Source organism: Uloborus diversus, unplaced genomic scaffold, assembly GCF_026930045.1.
Source record: "Uloborus diversus isolate 005 unplaced genomic scaffold, Udiv.v.3.1 scaffold_799, whole genome shotgun sequence".
Lineage (NCBI taxonomy): Eukaryota > Metazoa > Arthropoda > Arachnida > Araneae > Uloboridae > Uloborus > Uloborus diversus.
Window position 1 is genome coordinate 3,786 of NW_026559010.1, and position 25,684 is coordinate 29,469.

The 25,684-nt window shown below is 36.9% G+C and overlaps 1 protein-coding gene across 1 annotated transcript in view; it reads left to right on the top strand.

Moving 5' to 3' along the window:
* Positions 1–514: 514 nt before the first annotated feature.
* LOC129233909 (MAPK/MAK/MRK overlapping kinase-like) overlaps positions 515–25,684 on the top strand; it is a gene marked incomplete at both ends in the record, with an annotated part of 44,274 nt that continues 19,104 nt past the window's right edge. The window contains 4 exons of the mRNA XM_054867836.1: positions 515–604; positions 7,801–7,871; positions 16,840–16,918; positions 23,577–23,625. Coding sequence (XP_054723811.1) covers positions 515–604; positions 7,801–7,871; positions 16,840–16,918; positions 23,577–23,625 — 289 coding nt within the window. The remainder of the gene's footprint in view (positions 605–7,800; positions 7,872–16,839; positions 16,919–23,576; positions 23,626–25,684) is intronic.

Consider the following 25,684-nt stretch of genomic DNA (forward strand, 5'->3'; position numbering starts at 1 on the left):
AAACTCATAAAATATGGTATAGCTATCCAAAATTAAGAAAAAACTATTGTTAAATTTATTCCATTGCCATAGCAGTAAATGCAAAACAGTATAAACGTTGAAATATCCCTGAAAAATAGTCTGAACTCTAGAACATCATGATATTGCTATCATTTATATTTATAATATTGGTTATAATATTACAACTGACGAAGAGCAACCCTTCAACAACTTCAAAAATAACTTTCAGACAGAATGAGATAGGTACACTACTGGCAGTTTTTTTTTTTTTTTCTTAAGTAAAGGATTGGAAAGTTTATTTTATAGTTTTGCCATGAGAGGACAGTACTTCGCAACCCCCTCCTTCCTATATTTTAAGTCAAATAAGCAGCGGCAGAAATTTAACCGGCATGAGTCGAAACTACCCTATGTACTAAACTGTTTCTTCCGAAACTCGTTAATTTAAATTAAAAAACCCAAATTAATGTAAGTGCCTTACTATATAGATGATTTATTGTTTTTTTTTCCTCCTTAGCGTGGATCAGGCCTTGGGATTGACCGAAGTCCGGGCGCTCCGTCGAATCCGGCCGCACCTGAACGTCATCCAGTTGCACGATATCATCTTGTGAGTGTCCCTCCCACAGCTCCAAGTACTGTAGAAATAACTCTCTATTGCGCCAGAGGGAGGTGAGGGGTTATTTGCACGATGTGGCTGTGAAATGGGCGTGGCAAAACAATGAGCGTACAAGCAGGGGCGGCATTTCAGTATTTCATTTGGAGGGTCGAGTTTCTTAAATATGAATTATACCTCAGTATGGAACAAAACACATATTGGATAACAGCAAGTAATCATGATATGGGTTTAGAATTCATAAAATCAGTGTTCAAAAACAATTTAAAATTTTATGACAAAATTTGTAATTTATTTTATAATATAATGTTATGATGCAGAATATCTTGATACTACAGTTTTCATCTTTTAATAAAGTTTTAAGCTTGATTTTTAATGAGGAAGTTAAGCATTGCTTACCATTAGAGACCGAAACAAATTGCAACATCTTAGGTGGCAAGATAAATTTTAGGCTGCAAACCAATAATTTTTCTGAGTTAAAAAGAAATTGCAGTGTAGTATGGAACACTAAGATTCTGGTTCTGAAAGAGCAGTTGCCAAGCTATTTTATTTTACTTTACTTTTGACACCCGTTAGGAGTGGTGTTCGGCATTTTTTGGATCCTGCTTATCATTAAGGTGTTTGAAGTAAGAAAATGTTAGTTCTCCGTGATACGTTTTACACGAGAAAACTTATCAAGATTGAGAGTGAACGATCATATAATGATTTCATTTTTGAAGTTTAATAAGGAACACATCGATTTTTCATCCCACTTGATGGCAGCCAAGAAAGTGTCCCATTCCTTTTTGTATCATGACCTGAGACAGTGCAAACCAAGGAGTAAGCGCATTTCTGACTAAGAGTCATTTGGGCATAAATAACGGCAACATAAATTACGTTTTATAACTTTTTGAATCAATGCGAAACACTAAATGGATTAATGTGTTGAATCTCTCTTCGCCAGTTTACTTCTACCACATAAATATAAGGATTAATTTTATAACGCATTTTAATCACCTATAAAAGGATTACATTTTAATAAAAAAAATTATCATTTTATCTGACTTTGCTTTCAATGTTATGAATGATAGTTGAGAAATTGAACTAGGTACTGAAACGACGACGAAACGACGGTGACTTATGAGGGATATTTCATGAAAAGAATATTTGAATTGGAGTTTATTAACATGACACGCTATTTAAAGAATACGTCAGGAAAAAAAGGCATAGTAACTACTATTTCCTTATTTAACGAATAATATCAATTTTACGTTTTCTGTTTCGTACGTTACCTATCCCTCTTTCGATGGCCTTTTCTGTTGCCCCTTGTAAAAGGCTATACTGATAATGTTTAATAATTCCGGATTTTACGTTACCCTTTATCAGAGAAGCCACTTAATACGTTTTTCGACCAACAGACCAAAATGTTTCTTTATCTCCAAGACTTAGACAAACGTTTTTTTTTTTTTTCCTTTTTCAAATTTTTTTTTCGTATAGCTGTTTGAAAACACTCCCCTTTTTTTTTCTCTGTCTTGTTTTTCATTTCTAGAATTCGAAAACGCACAGCAAATACCTTCAAAGTTGGATTTAATATCTGCCTCCAGTGATAGTAATGAAGACGAAGAATAAATAATGAAGGATGTCCCCCTGAGATGATGAAGATGTTTAAACTACGCAAATACTAAAATAATTTTGAATTGCAAATGATAATCAAGAAGCAAATTTGTTAAAAAAGATATTAGTACATAGACGAAATAGTATCTAAAAACAAAAACAAAAAATAAATAAACAATTAAAAGATTAAAATACAGAATAACTGGAAATCTTGTTCCTAATCCAGCAATGCCCAGTGTGGTGTCATGCTCTTTTTTCAGTAAGTTTTTTCCCTCATTGAGCTTCGAAAATAATTCTCTAACCTCCTGAGACACGAAAATGAATTTTCTCCACTAGATGAACTGATTGGAATAGTCGAAAAATAATTGAAGTAACTAAGTTACGTATGAAAACACGCCTTTCACATCTTGCGCTTCAAAATCACCCAGGTAACTTTAAAAATTTTGATGGTCTTTATTTTTCACCATTGAATAGTCCAGTCTCTAACAATTCTTCTTGACTCCTGCTATAAATTTTACTTATAATTGAGATATTTTATTTTTTGTTTTCAATATCCAATCCAGATAATATAGGGCCAACAGTACAGGAATATAGAGATAACAATACAGGAAAATATTTATCATCGAATCTTGTGTTAAATTCATTAGAAACTGAAACTATTCCTTTTTACAATATGTTGAATCAATGTTTGACTTTACATCGTCACATGTGCATTTTGGTCAACTCTTCTAAATTCATTTGAATATTCTTTGCGCCTCTTTAAAATAGTCTTGGAGTAAGATTTTTTTTTTTTTTTGAAAACATCCACACTTGGTTGAAATATACATCTACGCGAAATTTATTAATAGTTTCAATTGCAGCTTGAACTAAAGCTTGAACAGTCCAAAAATTAAGGTTAGCTGGTTGAAAGAAAGCATTGTTCAAAAACGCTCCTCAATACAAACAAAGCGAATAAAAATTCAAACAAAGTTATGTTAAAGGGCATTAGCCTTTTAACCATTGAAAGAGTCGTTTTCCAAAATCTCCGCTTTGAAATTATCGAGAAGGATTTTTATGGTTTAAAAGATCATCTTGTGTTGCCTCCTGAAGACCCTCTTGTGTCACTTCGAGATTGCATAGTTCAAGTGTCCCCAGAAAAGATATTTGTTGATGTAAAATATTTTTTCAAAAATAGTATGTATTTTTAAGAAGTATTTATGAAAGCATACTATGCATTGAGTAATTGAAATGTGTTTCTAGCAGAAGAAAGTGATGAACACTAATTAATTAAACACACTTAAAATGTAACAATGACCGTAACAATGAACGGCATTTTCTTGTGAAAATCTTGCTGCTACACCACTGCACGGGCCTCTCATAACCATCGTTACAGAGCACACAAGAATGAATACTTAGCTTATATGAGGAAATTATGTCTTAAGTTAAAATTAACCGTGATTCTTCATCAGTTTTTTCTGTTCTAAAAAGGCCAGTAAAGGGGCTTGATGAATTTTTAATTAATCATTAAAAAAACGGAAAACATTTGCTCATGTCTGGAAATGTGTCGAGTTTCATTAACAATTACGGAGAACCAGCAAGATTACTTTTTCATAAGTATTGATTTGCGATTGACGTTGAATTGATTGAATTTGCTCATTTTTTTTTATCATTCCTCTCAAAAAATTTGGGGGTGCGTCCGCCCCCTCTTGACCCCCCTATTTGCCGCCCCTGCGTACAAGTCATCAGCAAAAAATAAAATACATACAAGAAGGGTTGAAAATAATAATCTACAAAAAGTTATAAAGGTTTAAGCGATAGGATGGCACAGTAGACAAAAATGAGCGAGTGTTTTGGAAGCGGATGCAATCGGATTTCGAAACGCATAAACGCTGACGCTTTCTACGTCATTCTCGAGCCTTTTTCCCTCCCCATCCGCGAAACGAAGTTCCTTTCTTCTTTCTACCTTAGAAAGAACACGTGAGTCGGCAAAAATCCTGACGGGAAGATCGCGATCGATCGCTTGAAAATGCTCGGCGGCCAGAAAATGAAAAAAAAAAAAAGCGGAAAATCGAGGATACGCGGAAGATTTTCATCCCTGATTGATTGGATCATAGTTGCATCGGTTTAACACAGAAAAGTCATAAATAGGTAAGTTGCAACCTATTAAATGTTCATATTTTGACTATTGGATATTGTTAATTGATCCTCAAAACCAAAAAATTCACCATCGCCGTATTTTAAAACACCGTGATTGATTTTTAATGAATTTTTAAACATGCGTGCGCAAAAGTGCGCTCTTCTGAAACGTCACGAGCTTACGTCACGGGGCACTCATGGGCAGCCTTCCGCCGAAGATCCCTTGTTTTCGCTAGGGACATTTTGAGCGCGCTGATATTTTTACTTTTTAGAAATTCAATAATCCTTCTGAACACACTATGGAGGCCGGATTCGTTAAAGCACAATCTAAATAATCTTCCTCAAGTAACATCAATGATGATATTCAAATATTTCCGAGAGGATGAGAGGTTTAATGTTCCAGAAATGCGAGGAGAAAAGCCTTTTACGTTTCCTCTTCGAAGTCGAATGCACGTCCTTCGGCTTCTCCCGTATCGGAAGAGCGCATGACGTCACTTCCTATGCCATTTTACGTCACAAGCGCTTGAACTTTAAAAATTAATTAAAAAAAACCGCTTATCGTATCGCAAAATTTTGTTTACCTGAGATGTTCATACATATTACTCTATCATATAAAAATAAAATTGAAAAATCGAAAGTTCCCTATTTTCAATATATCCTCCAACACATTGCAACTCAATTTTTTCCCTCGATTTTACAAAATAAAGTTATTTGACGTGGAAACGGGGAGGGAAATACCTCGAGCGTTTGATCTTCATAAAACCCATCACATTTTGTTACAGAAATTTCTATTAAAGTGATCGTCGGGCGAGAATCACAATTTTCTAGTCTCATTTATGATTAAGAGAACATAAGCAATCCAACTCCTAAATATATTATTTCACTAGTAGTACCCGCACGGATTTGCCCATAACAGAAAAATTAAAAGATCTTTTGGTTCGCCTGTATATTTACAAATAATGTACGGTGAATTTTCCCGCCAATTGGCTTGTGCCCATGCTACGGTTCCACGTTATAATAATTTCGTCATTTACTCGTCCGTCTTATGATAATTTCGTTCTTAAAATTGGAATAGATAAAGAGCCACATCGATTTTTCGAAAAATCGCTTCGAGGTGCACACCCCCCTGCTACAAACTAACTTTGCGCCGAATTTCATGAAAATCGGCCGAACGGTCTAGGCGCTATGCGCGTCACAGAGATCCTGACAGACTGACTTTCAACTTTATTATTAGTAAAGAAAGAAGAAGAGCGCACATGAGCTAATTACACAGTTTAAAAGTTCTTATCAGTCAACTTCACTTCGAGGGTTGGTCAAGGTATCCAACTCGGAACCAGAGCTCTGGGTTCCCTTGCCCTGACGAAAGCTTGGACCAACTGGGCCCAGGGCGGTCATTCCAAGCTCGTCAGCTTGCGAGATCGAGATTCTCGCTCACGTGATCGGCTGTGACGTGGAAGTGTCGCAAAGTAGTATTCTGATCTACTCGAAGTTAGCTTGCGGCTAGGTTCGAGTAGATTAGAATACTACTTTGTGACATTTCTACGTCACAACCAATCACGTGAGCGAAAATCTCGATCTCGCAAGCTGACGAGCTTGGAATGACCGCCCAAGTCCAGGGACCCCCAATGTTCGAGACCCCATAGCTTCTTCAAGTTACAGCATATGGAATAGAACTTGAATTTGTTACTTAAGTTTTGCTAATATAACTCTCAAATGTGCTCATTCTAGGACATAAGCTAACTAAACAGTTAAAAAGTTACATCAGTAAATTTTGCTTCAAGGGTAGTCATTGGTCAAAGCATCGGGATTAATCAGGGGTGTTTGTGAATTCATCAAAAAATACCTGAAAGTTTCAAAGCGAGAACGGGGGGAGGGGGGTAATCTTTGGCCCCTACTACTTAAGTGCACCTTTGCCATAGGATTAAATAGTTCGGAGTCAAAATATTGTGTGTAAATTTGATTAAATTTTTAATGGGTTATAAAGTTACTTTTGAGCTGGTGTTATATAAATTATTTTGACATTTGTCCATCTTAAGGGATATAGGTGCCCATCTTAAGACTCTTGCAGGTATGTTTGATGAGTGTTATATAGTAAAAAAAATTGCGGAGGTAGGGAGACAAAAGCATAACAAAAAAAAAACAACAACATAATTCCGGTATTTTCGGACATAAAAATACCGGAAATATGTCCGAAAATACCGGAAATTCGGTAAAATACCGAAACACAATCACCCCTGATTATTATATAAGGTTCATTCAAATGAAACCTGGTCAGACTTCACGTTAGACATTAGAGGGTGTGACGTAACTGCGTGTATAGAGGCACCATCTATTGGTCGAAAGACTGACGCATGCGCAGTATTTGATAATTCACAGCGACAATGTGGTCTCACACCGAAGAGAAGGTGGTTGCACAGATTATCTTCCACTACGGAACATGTCCTGGTTTTTGACCACAAGAACCCACTGCTTGTCGAGTTCCTGAAGTGGAGACCCACCATCAATGCTCAGTGTTATCAGTCACTGCCCAGTGTTATGACAGAACCTCAGGGACGGATACAAGGGAAGGGCGATGGGGGCGTCCCTTGAGGGGCTCTCCACCGATAATTTTTCGAAAATGAAGTTCAAAAAACGCAAATTTAGACGAGTGTCATTGATGTTAGGAGAAGAGAGGTTTAAGTTTGGGACCATATCCCGGAACTGTTTCGAAATTAAGATACAGTTCCAAACCTTTGTGTCCAAAATCTTTGTGATCAGTATTTTTAATCAGTATACATGGTAAAAAGTAAGTAATAAAAATCAATCGCCCCTTCCTTGAGAAATTTCTGGATCCGTCCGCCCTTGCAGAACCTTAGACGGGTCATTCGGTCATTGAGTCGAAACGGCCAGGCACGTTGTCCAAAAGTGCCCACACACTGCCTATGCGGTGAAGACTACATTGCAACAGTTTCGGTGGGAAACGTTGAAACATCCACAGTACCGTCCGGATCTTTCACCGTGTGACTTTTAGATGTTTTTGGACCTCTGAAACACGCTATTCACGGACATCAATTCATAACGGACGACGAACTGTGTGACTGGATCCAAGCCTGGATCCTACAGCAGCCTACTAGCTTCTTCAAAGATAGAATCGACCGACTAATGTCGCAAAGGGATAACTGTGCTAACAGTTTTGGCAACTATTTTCGAGTTGATAAAATTGTAACCATTACTTTACACACTAGTGACCGGGTTTCATTTGAATTTCCCTTATATACTCTCTGTCCGTACACCTTACTGATTGTCATAACGATTCCAACGTATTGATAGCGATAACGTGAAACGAAAGTTTTAGAATATCGAGATAACTCTCTCTAGAAAACAGGAGTTTTGAGAGGAATTTTTTTTTTGAAGACACCGAGGAGTTATTTATTTTAACTTTTTTGCTCACTGTCGTTTGTAACATGATGATACGAAATTCATAAGTTTTCTGTCTGTTCCAGCGACAAAAAGTCGGGCCGCCTGTGTTTAGTCTTCGAGCTTATGGACCTTAACATGTACGAATTGCTCAAAGGTAAGCAGTACTTACAAAACTGTCCAACAATCACGTCAGCGCACATTTCCAGTACTCATATATACACTGATGGACAAAATTGAGAGATGGAAGGTATTTTAAGATAAGATAAGATAAATTTATTAACAAACAAAATACACATACATAACAGTAAGCAAAATTAAAAAGTAAAGTTAAAAAAACTTACAAATTATAAAACATAAATTACAAACTTCATAACAAAACATTATGAAAATCTTGACTATAGTTCAACACGAGTTAGTATTAAATTCAACACTAAAGAGCGCCAAAGGCACTGTCCGCAGTGTTTTTTAATTGATTTAGTATGGAGTACAAACACAAATATGTATTAACAGAAATATTTACAAATTAATTTTACACAAGTAGTAAAAATTTTACACTGAACAATTATTGGACTGTTTGACTCCAGAAAAAAAAAAAAAAAAACACACACAATAACTCGCATTGAAACATTCAATAGTATAAAAATTTCAATACAAAATCCCCCCCGGTTGGCAAGTCAGTATATTTTATCAGCTAAAAATTAATTGTTGATAGAATGTCATTATTTTGTACATATTCATTGACCCCTTGTTTATATTTTTTAAAGTTCTTCTCATTCCTAACATCTTCCGTTAGTTCATTAAACAGCCGCGGTGCCAAGTAAAAGAATTGTTTTTTAATAATCGATTTGGTTTTATAACTTTATATTGTTTACCTGAAATTCGAGTATTATATTGTTTCCCGAATATCTTGAGAAATACTGGATAAAAATTAATGAAATGTGGTATGGATATAACTTATAGTTTGACAATAATGTGTGCAAAAGAGAAATTAAAGTGCCACTCATTGGCAAGAGTTATTGCCAGCAGTCCAATATGGACTTAAGTTTATGATGAAAGATGGCAATGAAAGTGAGGCTTGTATGGCGTGTTAGCGCCTCTAGTATGGTGTGTTAGCGCCTCTAGTATGGTGTGTTAGCGCCTCTAGTATGGTGTGTGGTCACCTCTGACAGATAGGAAGCATGTACAACGAGTATGCATGCTGTTAATAAGAGAGTTTAGGAATTCGCGTTGAATATCCTCGCACGCTTCCACCAGAGCAGTTTTTAACTCTGGAATGGTTCTGGGTGGTGGTTGGCGTATCACGATAGCCCTCCCAAGAGCTTCCCAAACATGTTCAATGGGATTGAGGGGAGTCAGTATCCCCTATACCGCCAATGTTAATTTGCACAGGTTCATGTACCTTTTTCTGAAAATCTATTAAAGATACAAGTGTGAATTTTTTTCTGTACCTCAAGTAGACTCTGTTCTCTATACTGAAGTAAAATTTTACAGAACGAAAGCTTAGTTTTTTTGTAAAAAATTCTAATGTGTAAGACACTGTATTTGTTTCAAAAAATACCATTTTGCCACATAAAATCAGCTCTATAAAAAAATAATTTTCGAATATGAGAAAAAGTTTACTTCAGTATATGCAGTTAGATGTATGGAATAGGTGGTAAAAATTTCAAAGCCTAACACAATTTAGTTTCTGAGAAAAAGGAACATTTAGTTTAAAAAATACCATTTCGAGATATTGCAATTTAAAGGTGAAAATCATGCCTCCTCAAAATAGGTTTTACATTTTTTAAAGCTTATTTTAACTTACTTCTAATATGAGCACGTTCAAGATGCTTGTATCATTAAAAAGGTATTGAAATGGAGTTTCAAAATATATAAAAATAAAAAAAATCGAATTTTTGAAAGTATTTAGGGTACTGACTCCCCTTAAGGACAGAAGATTTGGCTGGCCAATCCATTCAATGATTCCCTTCGCTTTCAGATACTCCTCAACCAGGACAGCCATATGTGGTAGGGCATTGTGCGTCGACAAAACGAATTCCGGGCCAACAGCACCCTTGAAACACATAGGGTTATAGGAGGCACATAGGGTTATAGGAGGCACATAGGGGGAGGCACATAGGCACATAGGGTTATAGGATCTCTTGCCTGTACCTCTAGGCATTCACGAAACCAGCGTCAATTACAAGGGGCACTGGTTCCGTTATAGGGAGGCACATAGGGTTATAGGAGGCACATAGGGGGAGGCACACAGGGTTATAGGATCTCTTGCCTGTACCTCTAGCATTCACGAAACCAGTGTCAATTACAAGGGGCACTGGTTCCGTTATAGGGAGGCACATAGGGTTATAGGAGGCACATAGGGGGAGGCACACAGGGTTATAGGATCTCTTTCCTGTACCTCTAGCATTCACGAAACCAGTGTCAATTACAAGGGGCACTGGTTCCGTTATAGGGAGGCACATAGGGTTATAGGAGGCACATAGGGGGAGGCACACAGGGTTATAGGATCTCTTTCCTGTACCTCTAGCATTCACGAAACCAGTGTCAATTACAAGGGGCACTGGTTCCGTTATAGGGAGGCACATAGGGTTATAGGAGGCACATAGGGGGAGGCACCCAGGGTTATAGGATCTCTTGCCTGTACCTCTAGCATTCACGAAACCAGTGTCAATTACAAGGGGCACTGGTTCCGTTATAGGGAGGCACATAGGGTTATAGGAGGCACATAGGGGGAGGCACATAGGGAGGCACATAGGGTTATAGGATCTCTTGCCTGTACCTCTAGGCATTCACGAAACCAGTGTCAATTACAAGGGGCACTGGTTCCGTTATAGGGAGGCACATAGGGTTATAGGAAGCACATAGAGGGAGGCACACAGGGTTATAGGATCTCTTGCCTGTACCTCTAGGCATTCACGGAACCAGTGTCAATTACAAGGAGTGGTGTGCGGGTATCTTGCATGTTTCCTGTCCAAACCAACACTCCTCCACCAGCATAATGATCCCTTTCCATGATGTTACTGGAATGGTATCGAGTCCCAGGTTCCCTCCATATGAATATTCGCCTAGAATCAGGTTGTAGACTGAATCTGGACTCATCTGTGAAAAGAACATTAGCCTAAAAGAGCTGTGTCTAGTGTTGGTGCTGTCTGCACCATTGTACACGCTCTCTTTTCTGGGAAGGAGTGAGTGGGATGCAATTGACGAGCCTTCTGGCATAAAACTCTCTTTCACCAAGCCTCCTGGCAAACTGTTTTCCTTGAAACTAATGTTCCTGTGGCAGCAGCAAGGTCCCTAGACAGTTGCGGTACTGTTGACGTCCTTAAGCGCTGGGCTGTAAGTAACAAATACTGGTCTTTATTGGGCGTTATTGCTCTCGGACGACTTTGTCCTGGACACTGCCCCACTGTTTTTAAACTGACTCCACAAAGTCGAAACGACGCTAGGAGTTACACCCAATTTTCTAGCAATCTGAGCTTAGAACTTTCCTGCCTCAAATCTACCCATCCCCAGAGCAGAATGCTTGACGATGTTCTGCAACGTAAAATCATTTGACCAAAATTGTTCTGCAAGTACCAAGCATTCTATACACAAGCAACTATCGTCATCTTTTCCACAAATTGGGAGCCTTCAATCAAAATTGTTTCATACAGGAGTTTTTTTTTTTTTTTTTCATTGTTAAAAATTTCACTGTTGCTATGCATTTCTGTGGAACAGTGGGAGATAGTGACAATTCTGTGGAGAAAATTGCAGTGGATAAAGACCGATGGGAAAAAATAAGGAAAAGGAAAACCAAAAATGGCTAGAAAAAACCAACTTTTCAGATTTAGAATATGAAATTTCTGCAGAAAATCAGCAGAAATTGCAGATTTTCTACATCCATCTTCCATCTCAAGGCAGAATTTTGTACAAATTCTGCAGATTTCTTTAAGTTCAAAGTAAATCTCAAGTTCCTGCAAATAACTTATCAAATTGAACATTTTTCGCGAGCTTTCCGCAGAATTAACTTTTTTTTTCAAGAATTTTAGATTTTCTTATATTTTAAGGAAATTTGCGAAATTCTATCTTGAGATGGAAGTCATTTGTAGAAAATCTGCAATTTCTGCAGAAATTCCACAGAAATCTGTAGAATTTCTGCACAAAATTTTTCTGAGTTTTCCTCTTGCATTTTAACAGAATTGTTCTGCAGCTCAGGCATTCTGTTCTGCGACGTACGTCACAAATTTAGTAGCATTCTGCTTTGGGGCTACCCATAATTCTCCACCTCAAACCTTCGTCTAAACGTTGATGTTAACTCATTTTACCTAAAAAAAACAACAAGATTATTCAAGAAACACAAAACAAATCGCTACTGTGTTGTAGAGTGTTATGAGCTGAGCAGGTGGCCGTAGACTTTTATACCTCTTACTGCTTTAGCAACGCCCACAAGAATACGTAAACTCAACTCAGTGACATCAGCGCCACAGTGTCATTATATAGCAACCAACTGTCCCGGTTTTATGTAATACTAGTGATACCCGCACGGCTTTGCCCGTAATAGAAAAATCAAAAGGTCTTTTGGTTCGCCTGTATATTTACAAATAATGTATGGTGAATTTTCTCGCCAGTTGGCTTGTACCCATCTTACGGTTCCACGTTATGATAATTTCGTATCTCGCCAGTTGGCTTGTGCCCATGTTACGGTTCCACGTTATGATAATTTCGTCATTTACTCGTCCATCTTATGATATTTTTGTTCTTAAAATTGGAATAGAAAAAGAACCACATCGAATTTTTGAAATATCGCTTCGAGGTGCACATCCCCATGCTACATACTAACGTTGTGCCAAATTTTATGAAAATCGGCCGAACGGTATACACTGTAACAAATTTCGGAAACGTTTCTGGATATATCGGAAACGTTTCCGAAATAGTAGGAATCCTTCATCCAATAGCGAACTCCTCAATATTCAGAAAGCTTTTTGTTATTTCAAGATATCTAGAAGCGGAAGTGATGACGCAACGCTTCGAAACCTATTTCATCCTTCCAACACAGCCGCCAATGAGTCGGAAATAATGAGAACTTCTTTTTTTCTTATCTATGGTTGCTGCAGTCAGCAACTGTTCAGCATTGGACTGCTTGTTATTTCATGTCTAGAGAGTAGTAAAATGTGTCGAAACTAATTTTACGCCTTTGCATTTTGGACTGCCTTTGATTTTTTAGACGATGTACGCAGCTATTAAGTTAGTTAATAACCATTTGCTTCTTTACAATTTCCAATGCGACCATAATTAGATATATATTGTGTGTTCAAGCGTGAATAGTTTCAACACCCGTGTTTATACTTAATGAAACGAAACCCTTTGGATTACTTATTCAGTTGTAATGGAGGTACTTAGATTTTCTTCCGCTCATGTTCACTTGTAAGTATTAATGAATATTTTAAAACATGTTGTTATATACATTTATATTTTTGTTGATTTGCATTTGATGAGGCTCCAATTGTAACTGTTTTTGGGTTTATCGAATTAATTTAAAGTTATCCTACATACCTATGTGTGCGGTGTACTATTTGTTGTAACCAACTGAAACTGATTAATTACGCAAAAGAAGTAAGATTTATATTTGAGAAGCAATCACAGAAAAGTTATTTCGAAATACTTGGATGTACATACATTTTGGTTCAAAAAGAAAAAAAAATCATTTGTTTAATTCATTAGAAATATGATAATGCAAATATTTTCTAGTATTGTAATATCTTATACATATAAAATCTGAGTATCTATCTATCTATCTATCTATGTCCAAGCTTCTTCTCCCGAACGACAGTGAACTGACCATCGAACCAGGTATCGATGGATTCGTCATCTTCCCGTCTTCATGTTTGGCTATTTAACATAATCCTCCGATAATAATTAGCGGAGATATCAATTAAAAATTATTAATTATGACTCTTAGATTTCAAAATAAAATCCGTATTTTTCGAAGGCTTTCCTCCATTCAAATTATTATTCAGTGCTTCAACTCAACTTTCCGGATGAACGCTTTTATTAAAATTTACAGCGTGAAGAAAATCATTGAAAAGAAACATCTGTTGCAATTTTTTTTTCTCGAATATAAAGAAATAAAATTAGGCTTTTGTTTTAAGGCTTTTCCTGTAATCAGGGTGTTTAAGTTGTTTACTTTTCGATTATTTTGCCGTAATCTGCAGCAAAATTTTGCTGTGTTTTTTTTTTTTTTTTGTTTAAGCCTGATTGTTAAATACGCGTCACATGACATAACTTTCATTTTCGAGGAGGACCGTGCACGTCGTAAGGTAAATGAGTGATTTACAAGTTATTTGAGTTCTTTGAGGGTTTGTACCTGGAAAACGGATTGATGTAATTCTTGTACGACCATGTGGATAGAATCCATCCAAATATTTATCTGAGTGGTATGTTGCATTAATAAACACCCGGGCAACGCCGGATAGTAGACTATTTTATGTAAAAAGCGGATTGTTATTGTGCATAAATATTTCCGATATAGTCTATCAGATGTAATTCAGTTTAACGTGAGTAAAGATTATAGTTGATAATGCATATCTTTTCCCCTTTTGTGCTGACTGAAAATGTACTCATAACTTGTATCATTGATAACGATTATTAACGTTGATGAGGTGTTTTGGCAAAAATATGTTTTACTGGTGTTTTGCAAACCTTGCTTTACGCGCATTTATTTATTCCTTAACGCGTTAGAAACTAGTGTCAGTGTACTACAAAAGCATCAACTGGACTGCTCTTACATTTTTTAGGTAGCCCGTGCAACGCCGGGCACGCAGCTAGTGCTTTACAAAAAATGTGCCGGTATAATTTATCTTTTTTTATTATAATTTATTCATTCATTTAAAAATATTTATACCATTATAAAATGACCATGTTATCTATTAGTAAGAACATAGTTATGAAATTAATTCATCTGCTTATTCATTATGTTAAATGTGGTTAACAATAAAAAAATTCCTTGACATTAGTTCCGAAAATAACATTTCCTTCGTGGATATACTAGTTTAATGTAGGACACTCAGGAGGAATGAATCAGTGGCAAAAATGGAACAGCTGCATTTACATGCTGAAATAAAAAGTAATATTATTTCATGTCATCGTTTTAAAAGTGATCAGTTTTTAAATACTATGTTATTAATATGCAATGCACATATGGTGAGAAGACGAGGGGCGTTCACCACGCAGACTGTGCCATTGACATTTTCAAGGGGTTGCTTCTTTTAAGGTGAGGGGCGCTTTATATCATTTTATGGGTGCACCATCACTCTTATGGTGTGGGGGGGGGACTCTCGTATATATGAAATGGAATAATCATGTAATAGAGTTCAATGTTTTAATAAATAAAATATATAATGCATTTTGCGCACACTCTAAATCAGTAACCTATTTTGATTAAGTATCTATATTTGTGATAAACTGGAAAAGGGCAAGAACAGAAGAATAAACCCGAATGGTTCCAGCAGGGGAACTTTGGTGTCATATTTAAATTATCAATTTCTCTGTTGGTACTTTTCGGTACACTTTGTTCGTCAAAGAAATTGACTTGACGTGAACGAATTTCGGAACGCAAAGTGTAGGTAAGTTCTGTCAAATTTTATCCGAAAATAAAAGCTATCAAGTTTGATACAAGATATGTTTTTAAGTTCTGCATTAAAAATACAATATGTTGATAATTTTGTCTTGAAAATATTGAGAGAAAAACTGAAGTTTAATATTGTTTAACAAACAATCCCACTTTTGAGAAAGTACTCCCCTTCCCTCCCCCGACGATTTTGTGATTATGAATGAAACTACTATATTATTTCATAAATTTTCAAAAATTTATAACTGTGCATATGTTATGCTGTTAACCATGCTATTTGTCATTAGAAATTCAGAAAAAAAAATCCACGAATAATTCTAAAATTGCTTGTTTCATTGCTCTTAGATATGAAAGAATTGAAACTGATATGGCATGCAATACTATAGTAAAGAATTATTTTTTAGAAAAAATCACGGAAAAAGGATTCCGAAATTTTCAGAAACGTTTTTGGAAATTGTTTGGAGAATTCCGAAATACTCGGAAACGTTTCCGGACATTACAGAAAGAGAATTCCGAAATACTCAGAAACGTTTTTGAAAATTTCATGAACCGCAGCTGCACGATATACTCAGAAACGTTTCCGAATTTTTTTTACAGTGTAGGCGCTATGCGCGTCACAGACATCCTACAGACATCCTCCTTACAGAGAGACTTTCAGCTTTATTATTAGTAAAGATTTTCCGAGAAATGTGTGAAAATGCCTTCCATCTCTTAATTTTGTTCACCAGTGTATATAACAGCCAAGGATCGAGTAACGCTCCTGACATCATCAACAATGAAACTCGCGCGACGACATGATCATTTGATAACTTTTTTTAGTAATGTTTGACATGCAGGGAAGTGCTTCATTTTGACAAGGATGGCACTGGATTCGATCACTTAACTCTTTTACTGGCGAGACTGTCATTATAGTAGATAAAGAAACAAAAAAGTAGTCAACAATGAACGCTATCTACTGCAGTTTAGGGTTATGCCACTGGAGTTATTGAAATTTCAAGTATCACCAAACAGGCACTTTTCATAATGCGCTCAAAAGGACAAAACAACTTTTCTGCCTCTTAAAAAAAAAAAAAAGAGTGAATTGACTCAATAATAATTTTATTCTACAATTTTGCACCTTAAGATTAAGCAAATCATTTAGTGAAATCCCGAAGTCTCTAAATGGTCTAGTTTCAGAAATATAAGCAAAACCAGGCCTCAGATTTCTCCGTGACAATCAAACCAAGTATAATAAAAGTGCTTAAAAATGTTTGAGAGTATACGGCGTATATAGAGAGTATACGACGTATATCGCTATCCCTATGGGAACACCCCTGAACACGAGTTAGAAGTTCAGATTCTAGATAGAATTTCATTGTTTTTTTTTTTTTTTTTTTTGTTAAATTATGCAATGTAGCAGTCAGTACCTACCAGGGGTTACTAGTACAAATATTCGATTTTGTTACCTACATCCGTTTGCTTCTCGCTGTCACAGTACTTTCTGTTCCTTGATAGTCATCTTTCTCTCTCTTTCCAGCTCGCCAGAAGCCATTGCCAGAATTCAGGGTCAAAAACTACATGTACCAGCTACTGAGCTCCCTGCACCACATACACAGGTGATGTTCCTATTCTCAGAATGGTTCAATGTGCGTTTACCGTTCCCGTCCTAGGGCTCCAAATGAGGGTTGAATGTGTTAAGTTATTTGCTGTTACTGTCGTAATTGGTGTTCAGGATTTAGTTTGTTTATAGTATCTCACCCGTGCGAAGACTGAAGGAATGCAAAAACTCGGTATTTATAGTAATTTTTCTAATCTCATCAAAAACAACCCTGTTGTAAAAATTTCCCCGCCAAGAAAACCTTTAACTTTTCCGCACAAAAAAGAAAACCTGCATCCTAAACCCAAAAACCCTCAGCCATAAAAAGTTATGATATCTAGTTCGCCCGCCAAGTATCTGCCAAACTATCATCCTCCCTCTTCTCTTTTTTCATCACAGCTACTTCCATTAGAACCTACTCCCACCTTCAACTCCTCAGAAATATGGATAGATCTTTTAAATTGTTTATCTTGTTTGGCGGGAAGCTTATTGCTCACCAAGCAACCATCACTTCACTTTGAAAAGCTTCCCGCCAAACAAGATAAACAATTTAAAAGATCTATCCATATTTCTGAGGAGTTGAAGGTGGGAGGAGGTTCTAATGGAAGTAGCTGTGATGAAAAAGGAGATGAGGGAGGATGATAGTTTGGCAGATACTTGGCGGACAAACTAGATATCATAACTTTTTATGGCTGAGGGTTTTTGGAATGCAGGTTTTCTTTTTTGTGCGGAAAAGTTAAAGGTTTTTTTTGGCGGGGAAATTTTTACAACAGGGTTGTTTTTGATGAGATATCACATCTTTTTGCATTGATATTATTACTTTGTATTTTTAGAATTGAGAACTTCAAGTCAGAAAATTTTCAATTGAAACAACGCTGTTTTGTGTTTTTAAGGAACAATAATGGCTAGCCTAATTTTACGTCAAGTTATTTTCTGGACTATTAAGATTCTATGCTCATTTTGCGAGAATGGGGCGGTTTAAATTTTATTGCAATCCTTGTATCCTCTCTGTTGCAAAGAAAACTTCTTGGATAATAAAATACTGTATTTTAAATTATATTGTTTTCGAGTATTTTATAACTTCGCAATAAATTCTATTACAGTTTATTTGACAGATTATTCAACATTTTCATGAATGTTTCTTTAAATGTTTTACAGCTTGAGGGCTATATTAATCTAGCTTTTCACTTTTTGTTTAATTACATTTTTTCTTAAATCGTGGATTATTTTACGTTTTATGGGATAATTTTAATTGTTTGGTGATTTATCTTTTTCTTGATAGAAGTTTTTGTCTTGTTTAATACCTAGTTTTGTTTAAAAGTTCATTTAAAAAACGAAATAACGCATGTTATCACCAAGAAAAAAAAAACTAAGCCATTAAATATTTTAAATTTGAATGTGTCAGAAGATCTACACAACTTTACTCGATGTCAAATCGATTTCGATTTCGAGTCACAACTGATTACAACTGTATTTATGTCGAGGACTGCATGCTAAGTGCCTTGCCTCCATTATTTTTTACACCGATAGATGGCAGCACCATCACCGGATCGAACAGTTAATGAGAATTTAGAACTAGACCAGGAGCTAATAGCTACCTGGTGCTAGCACCCCCAGAGGTATCGTTTCACTTGGAGGACATTGAGACCACGAGCCTATTTAACGTCGCCCAGTCCCCTTTAATGACGACGGTGGATCTTCGACCATCGAGGTTTGAACGAATCCGACACTCTACCGATCGGGCTACCACGGCCCCCGATGTCAAATCGCGGATATCCCAAATTTGCCATAGCGAATGGAATGCGCATGTTGCGCGCGGACTAAGCTCATTAATAGTCTTGTTTAAATTAATTGCAAAAAAATTTTCAGCTAACAAATTACTGCAAAGCACGGATATCCACACACGTATTTCATATATTTTCAATTCATTATGTGTTGTTTGTGAAAAATCCATTAATTTAGAAAATAAGCAAACCAATAAAAAAGTGCTGTTTTTCGCTTTCAATTAAAAAGTTATATGTGCCGTATTCTTATGCGTACAGTTTCATATAATTTGTCACGTAAAATATTGTAATGGTTTAACCCCAGTTTCGCGCCGACATTTAAAATTTCTTCCCTCCATAAATATATCGAAACTGAAAAACAGGGGGAAGGAAATTTCGTATCGGCAAAACTTTGGGGGGGGGGGGGGAGGACAGCGTTCTAATCTCATTCATTAATTTGTTTCTCTGCTTAAGTATAAACAAACAACATAGAATCTGAAAACAGAAAGCCCAATGAGCAAAGTCTGCGCGCATGCGCAGTCGCTGTGGCAAATTTGTGATATCCGCGATTTAAGGTCTAGTTGCAACTGTTGGATATGTTTTATTAGTCTTGATTTAATTTAATTTCCAAAGACAACTTTTGAATAATTGTTAGATCTTAGATCTGTTCTAGCATTGCAATTGCAGTCAGAGATTAACAAACCCTATAAGCTGAGAGTAAGTACACATGAATTTAGGGGAAATTAGTGATTTTCAAACTTCAATTACTCTGGCCCATGATGTCCCTGGGGGTTGAATTTTTGTATATGTACTTAATGGGCCCCCAAGAATATGTATACAAAAAATCAATACCGTAGCCCCCCGGGGGGCTGTTATAGAACCCCGGGAAGGTACAATTTGGGAGGTAAAAACGAGGGGGGGAAGGGGAGGGGGGTCAAATGGCACAAAAGGCACATCAGTATTGCACAAGGAATGTGTGTGCGAAATTTCAGCTTGATTCCTTTTTTTCGTCTGGGCTGTAGCCCTGTCAAAGAAAGCGAAAACTTTTTTGAACAGCGATTTTATAACTTTAATACCTCCTCCCCCTGATGGTCCTGGGGATTGTATTTTGGTTTACGGCGTCAGGGGCCAATAGAGATTGAGTGTACCAAAAATCAACTCCGGGGATCTTCATGGGGCTGATATACAGAGGGGTGAAAAACCCAAAAAACCCCAATTTGTTCTGTCGTGTAATCTTGTTCTTGGTCGCTTTTATTATCTTTCTTCTTTGGCGGTGGATTTGCTTCTGTTGGCTGCTGACGTTTGGTTTCCTTGGCGGGGCGGGACGCTCCCGCGTCCCGTGATAATAGCAAAGTTGACGTGGTTGAGTGTTGTGCCGATGTTAATGATGGGTCAAGAGCCCATGCGTGCCAGACCTACGTCATAGTATAAAGGCGAAAAATTGTTTTAGCGTAAGGACATCACAGCAGGTAAGAAAGGTTCGCTATTAATTAAGCTGAGTTGCTTGCTTTGGCAGGAAACATGTAGCAAAGATGCATAAAATTCCTGAAAAAAGCTAAATATCATAGATAACACTCCATGTCACGTTACCTGGTGGTCCTCATATCCAACCATCTCCGATTTGGAGGACGTTCTACTAAGGTGCAGACATGCCTTTGAAGCAGGGTTGGCCGGATTGGACCCAATGGTTTTTTTTTTTTTTTTTGAAAAAAACCCATTAAAAAAACCCCATTATTTAGCCCACTTTTGGGTTCTGAGGAGCTTAAAATAATTAATTAATTTAAATACTTTCACAATTTAAACTTCTTTTTTATTTGTTCTTCACTACAGAGACAATGGACATAAAAATGAATTTTGAACTTTAATAGTATTGCTTAACGCTTAATGGCATTAAAAAAATACTTCAAAGATTTTAATTGAATAACTCAAATTATATTGACTAAGTCCTGTCACGTCTGATTTTCTCAATATTTGTAGATTGTACAGAGGAAACTACTCTAGCTAAAAGGCTTTCATGTGAATTATTTTCTGCAAACCAACACGTCATAAATCTCGAATAAACAAGGAATTTTTTTTAGAAATTAATAGGTGTTACAAATGGTCGGACAGAAAACAAAATAGGATGGATTGTATTTTTTTTTTTTTTTTTTTCATTATCTTACGAAAAAGTTGAATATTTCTTACTCTGTACACAGAAGTAGGATAACAGGCAACATAAAATTCAAGGAAATGTCTTGATTAAGCTGGAATTCAGTAAAAAGGGATTTGAACTACTTGAGGTTCTACAGTAGTTTTGCATAACAAAATGAAATACAATAAAGTAAAATTTAAAAAAAAAATGTAGTAATTAAAAACAAACAAGAGATTTTATCACTCGAGAAGTAACTTTGCCTTAACTGTTGATAATCATGGAAACTAAAAAATCTGAAACTTCACCATTCTTGGGTTGCGTCGTCTTTTATACTTTTCTTTAGAAAACGCTGAATTTTTCAGCTTTTTTTTATCCCAAGACAATTTTTGTGCTTTGTCCTTACTTACGCTACAATATGCTACAAGTACCCACATTCCCCTCCCCCCCCCCCAAAAAAAAAACCACATTTCTTTTAAAAAACCCAGCTTTAGTTTGGTTTTTGGGTCTTATTTTTAAAAAAACCGAAAAAACTCTGGGTCCATGGGCTTTTTTTTATAAAAACCCGGGTTTTTTCCAACCCTGCTTTGAAATTAACCGGTGCAATTTCTCAACTTTCAAGACACAAATCATGAGGATCTAGGATACCTCATGAAGAAAAGTAAAAGTGGACTCCAAAATGGCTTCCAATGGGGAAACCGTGCCAAAGATGGCAATTCGGTTCACAAAGCTGATCCGCCATTTTGGAGCTCCTTTTTTTTCTCGATCCTAGATCCTCAGGATTTGGGTCTTGAAAGCTGAAAATTTGTACAGGTGAGTTTCAAAGGCATGTCTGGACCTCTATGAAATTTCGTTCAAATCGGAGATGGTCGGCTGGAGACGGCGAGGTCACTTGACATGGACTGACTCAGTTTTTGACGCACATTTTGCTACCCGTTTCCCGCCAAAACCAGCGGTACTCAGCTTAAATAATAGGGAACCTTTTTTACCTGTAGTGATGTCCTTACGCAGAAAAATTTGGGGCCTTTGTACTATGACGTAGGTCTGGCACTCATGGGCTCTTACTCTATAACTCTTAACCCCTTAACGATCGAATAATATTCAAGAAAACGGTCATAAAAGTGTCTATTTTTTTATTTAAGAAAGTTATATAAAAATAAGTGTATGTACAACATGTGCATTTAATTTTTCAATTTTAATATTTTTTAGATTGAAATTTTTAAAAAAAATTAAAATTTCATGAAAAATCAACAAGCAAGCCCAAGCAAGCAGCGAAATTTTAAGAAATAAGTCTTTAAAACATTAAAAAAGAATTTTATTAATCTTTTGTGTAATATAAGTAAAGATAAGTAAATTTTTCTTGTGTGGTAAATTTCAAAGCTTGAGATACAGAGGCTAACGTAACAATCTGGTAAGTAGTACCAAAATTCCTTCCTGCATCTCTGCAATTACATTTAAAATCCGCAATTACGTTTAACGTTGACTGGTGCTGCCATCTAGTGCATACAAAGAGAAATTAAATGTATTCCGGGCCAAAGAAATGAATTGATTTTAATCGTTTCGTCGCGTTAATATTGCACACCTCAGCACGGCAATATCACGGGCGTGAGAAATGAAGATCGAAACCCCATCCCGGCATATTCACGGGAGCGAGAGGGAAGGGGTTAAGGACTTCAAGATAACTGTTGTACAACAAACCTTCAAACAGAACTTCAATTAAATTTGAAAATAAAAGGGGGATGCTCTCAAAATAAAAATTATATTTTTTTTTCACACCACGCTGAAGAGCAATCCGCTGAAATCCATTCTGGCTATCCTCGAGTCCATTAGTGTTTCCGTAACATCTGTACGTGCGTACGCATGTTGCATGCAGAGTTCAGCTGTGTCAGGACATGGATGGTGTTAATACCGACATTTATGACTTTTAAGACTTCTATGTCACTGTGTGTTCAAAAGCATCCAAAAATAATGTCGAAAACAAAGCAAGAGAGGTTTGCACATTCCTGGATCACTCAATGCAGAAATGTTTTGGCTTTGCGACGGAAATAATTTTTAGAAATTAAAAAATGTTTCTTAAAGTATGCAAAGAAGTAATTTGACGTGCATGTCAGACTTTTATTAACATACTGTAAAAAGCTCGTGACACAATTTCAAACTTTCTTGAAATGACGACACAGTTCTTGAGAGAACACATGAGATTTATTTACACTATGTACAGGGAAAGAGCGTCAACAACTGCTAAATGAATCACCAGCAATTAAGCAAATATCACTCAACACCGTAAACTCAACGGTTACACACGTATTTACATCCAAATACGCAAAACAACACAGCGAAATGCCTCGCAATAAACAGAGCTAATACACTCTCAGTACAACTTCTCAATCGAGACTGACTTTTTATCATGCGGCACGGCTATTTATAGACATCGAAAGAGAGCTCCTCAGATATTCCAGAAAATCCTACTCCGTTCTACAAATGTCTCATATCTTCTTTTTATTCCATTCGCAAATGGCAGCGTGCAGAAATGAGGGGACCGTATACTTCAGCCGAATGTACGGGGGCTGTATATTCATTACTAGAAACTATTTACAGGTTACGTTACTACAATAATTTTAGATGAAAGATAATTTAATAAACGCCAAATTTAGCTAGATTACGACGAATTAATCACAAAAATAATTACTATTTACAGAATTTGTAACAATACAAACTAAGCTATGTTATTAAAAGTACTTTAATGAGCTGGAAACTAATAGTTTGGTTTTATTTCTTGTTTATTCCAGGCACGGAATCTTCCACAGAGACGTGAAACCAGAAAACTTGCTCATCAGAGTAAGTTCCTTTCGATTCCTCCTTTATTCCTTAACTAGTGGTATCCGCACGGCTTTGCCCGTAGTAAAAAATTAAAAGGTCATTTTCTATTCCTATTCAGAGTCACAACTGACTACAACTGTATTTATGTCGAGGACTGCATACTAAGTGCCTTGCCTCCATTATTTTATATACCGACAGATGGCAGCACCATCACCGGATCGAATAGTTAATGAGAATTTAGAACTAGTCCAGGAGCTAATAGCTACCCCCAGAGGTATCGTTTCACTTGGAAGACATTGAGACCACGAGCCTATTTAACGTCGCCCAGTCCCCTTTAATGACGACGGTGGGTCTTCGACCATCGAGGTTCGAACTCAGGACCCTCCGGCCCCGAATCCGACACTCTACCGATCGGGCTACCACGGCCCCAAAAGGTCATTTGGTTCGCCTAGGTTGAGCCAAAAGGTGTTTGGTATTTTCACCCAAAAAAGAAATGCGCAACGATCCCCAGTTGGCGGAGGTATCGATTAATGGTACTTTAAGAAGAATCAATTTTCCAGGATAGCTTCCAGCAAAACTTCGTTATCGGCAACAGATCTTGGTTTCTTTTCAAGGGTCGCATCACCTTCCTTGAAACGCTTAAACCGATTTTGAGCAGTACGCTCCTTGACAAAACCTGGATCCTCAACACATTGCTAGTAACAAAGCCAATAAGATGCTTGGGTTTATCAATAGATCTATTTCAAACAGAAGTTCTTCTGTCCATATATAGAAGTTTGGTAAGACCCCCATTTGGAGTATGCTGTTCAATTTTGGTCTCCTTATCTTAAGAAAGACATTAATGTATTGGAAAGGCTTCAAAGGCGGGCTACAAGGCTAATAAATCGACTTTCTCATTTAGACTACGATTCCAGGCTTAGAAGGCTGAAAATGTAGTCTCGAGCAAAGAAGAGACCGAGGGGACATGATTCAGCTGTTTAAATTTATTAAAATGAAAGATGTTACGGGGCTGAAGTTTAGCACTGAAAACAGGACGAGGAGTCATTGTCTCAAGCTATTTAAATCTCCGGCTAACATGGATATTAGGAAAAATTATTATTTTAGCAGGGTAGTGAAACCTTGGAACAGCTTACCGGAAGAGGTGGTGATGAGCAAGGGAGTAGATAGTTTTAAGAGGGCCATTGATCTTCACTGGGGATTGTGAATGGACTAGGACCAGCCTAGCTGGGTCCAGAGCCTGTTGCTGGTCGTCACTTTTGTATTTGTATTAATTTCTTTTGCTTCTGCCCTTGCGTTAAGACCTTCTTTCCAGAGGAAACGCAGAATAACACGAATTGCTAGCTTATCATCCGCCATTTCAAGAGCCTGCAACGTCTACACAAGTACGAGAAATCACAGCAACTGATAAGGATGATCAAGGTCAAATCTGCTCTACCATTTTAGATCAGCTGCGCAGGAACTGTAATTTGCATATGTTACATTCAGGCTTCCAATCCAGGACAGGGAAAATACGAGAAAACTTTTGACACTACCTGGTATTTACAAATAATGGATACTCGCCAATTTGGTATTGTTCTTAAAATTTTAATAGAAAAAGAACAAAATCAAATTTTTGAAAAATCGCTTCGAGGTGCACACTGCACATCCCCATGCTACAAAACTAAATCTGTGCCAAATTTCATGAAAATCGACCGAACGGTCTAGGCGCTATGCGCGTCACTGAGGTCTAGACATCTAGACATGCAGACAGAGATCCAGACTTTCAGATTTATTATCTTTACTAATAATAAAGCTGAAAGTCTCTCTGTCCGGAGGATGTCTGGAATGTCTGTTGGATGTCTGGATCTCTGTGACGCGCATTGCGCTTAGACCGTTCGGCCGATTTTCATGAAATGCGGCACAGATTTAGTTTGTAGCATGGGGGGTGTGCACCTCGAAGCGATTTTTTTAAAATTCGATTTTGTTCTTTTTCTATTAAAATTTTAAGAACAAATATATCATAAGATGAACGAGTAAATTACGAAATTATCATAACGTGGAACCGTAACATGGGCACAAGCCAATGGGCGAGATACGA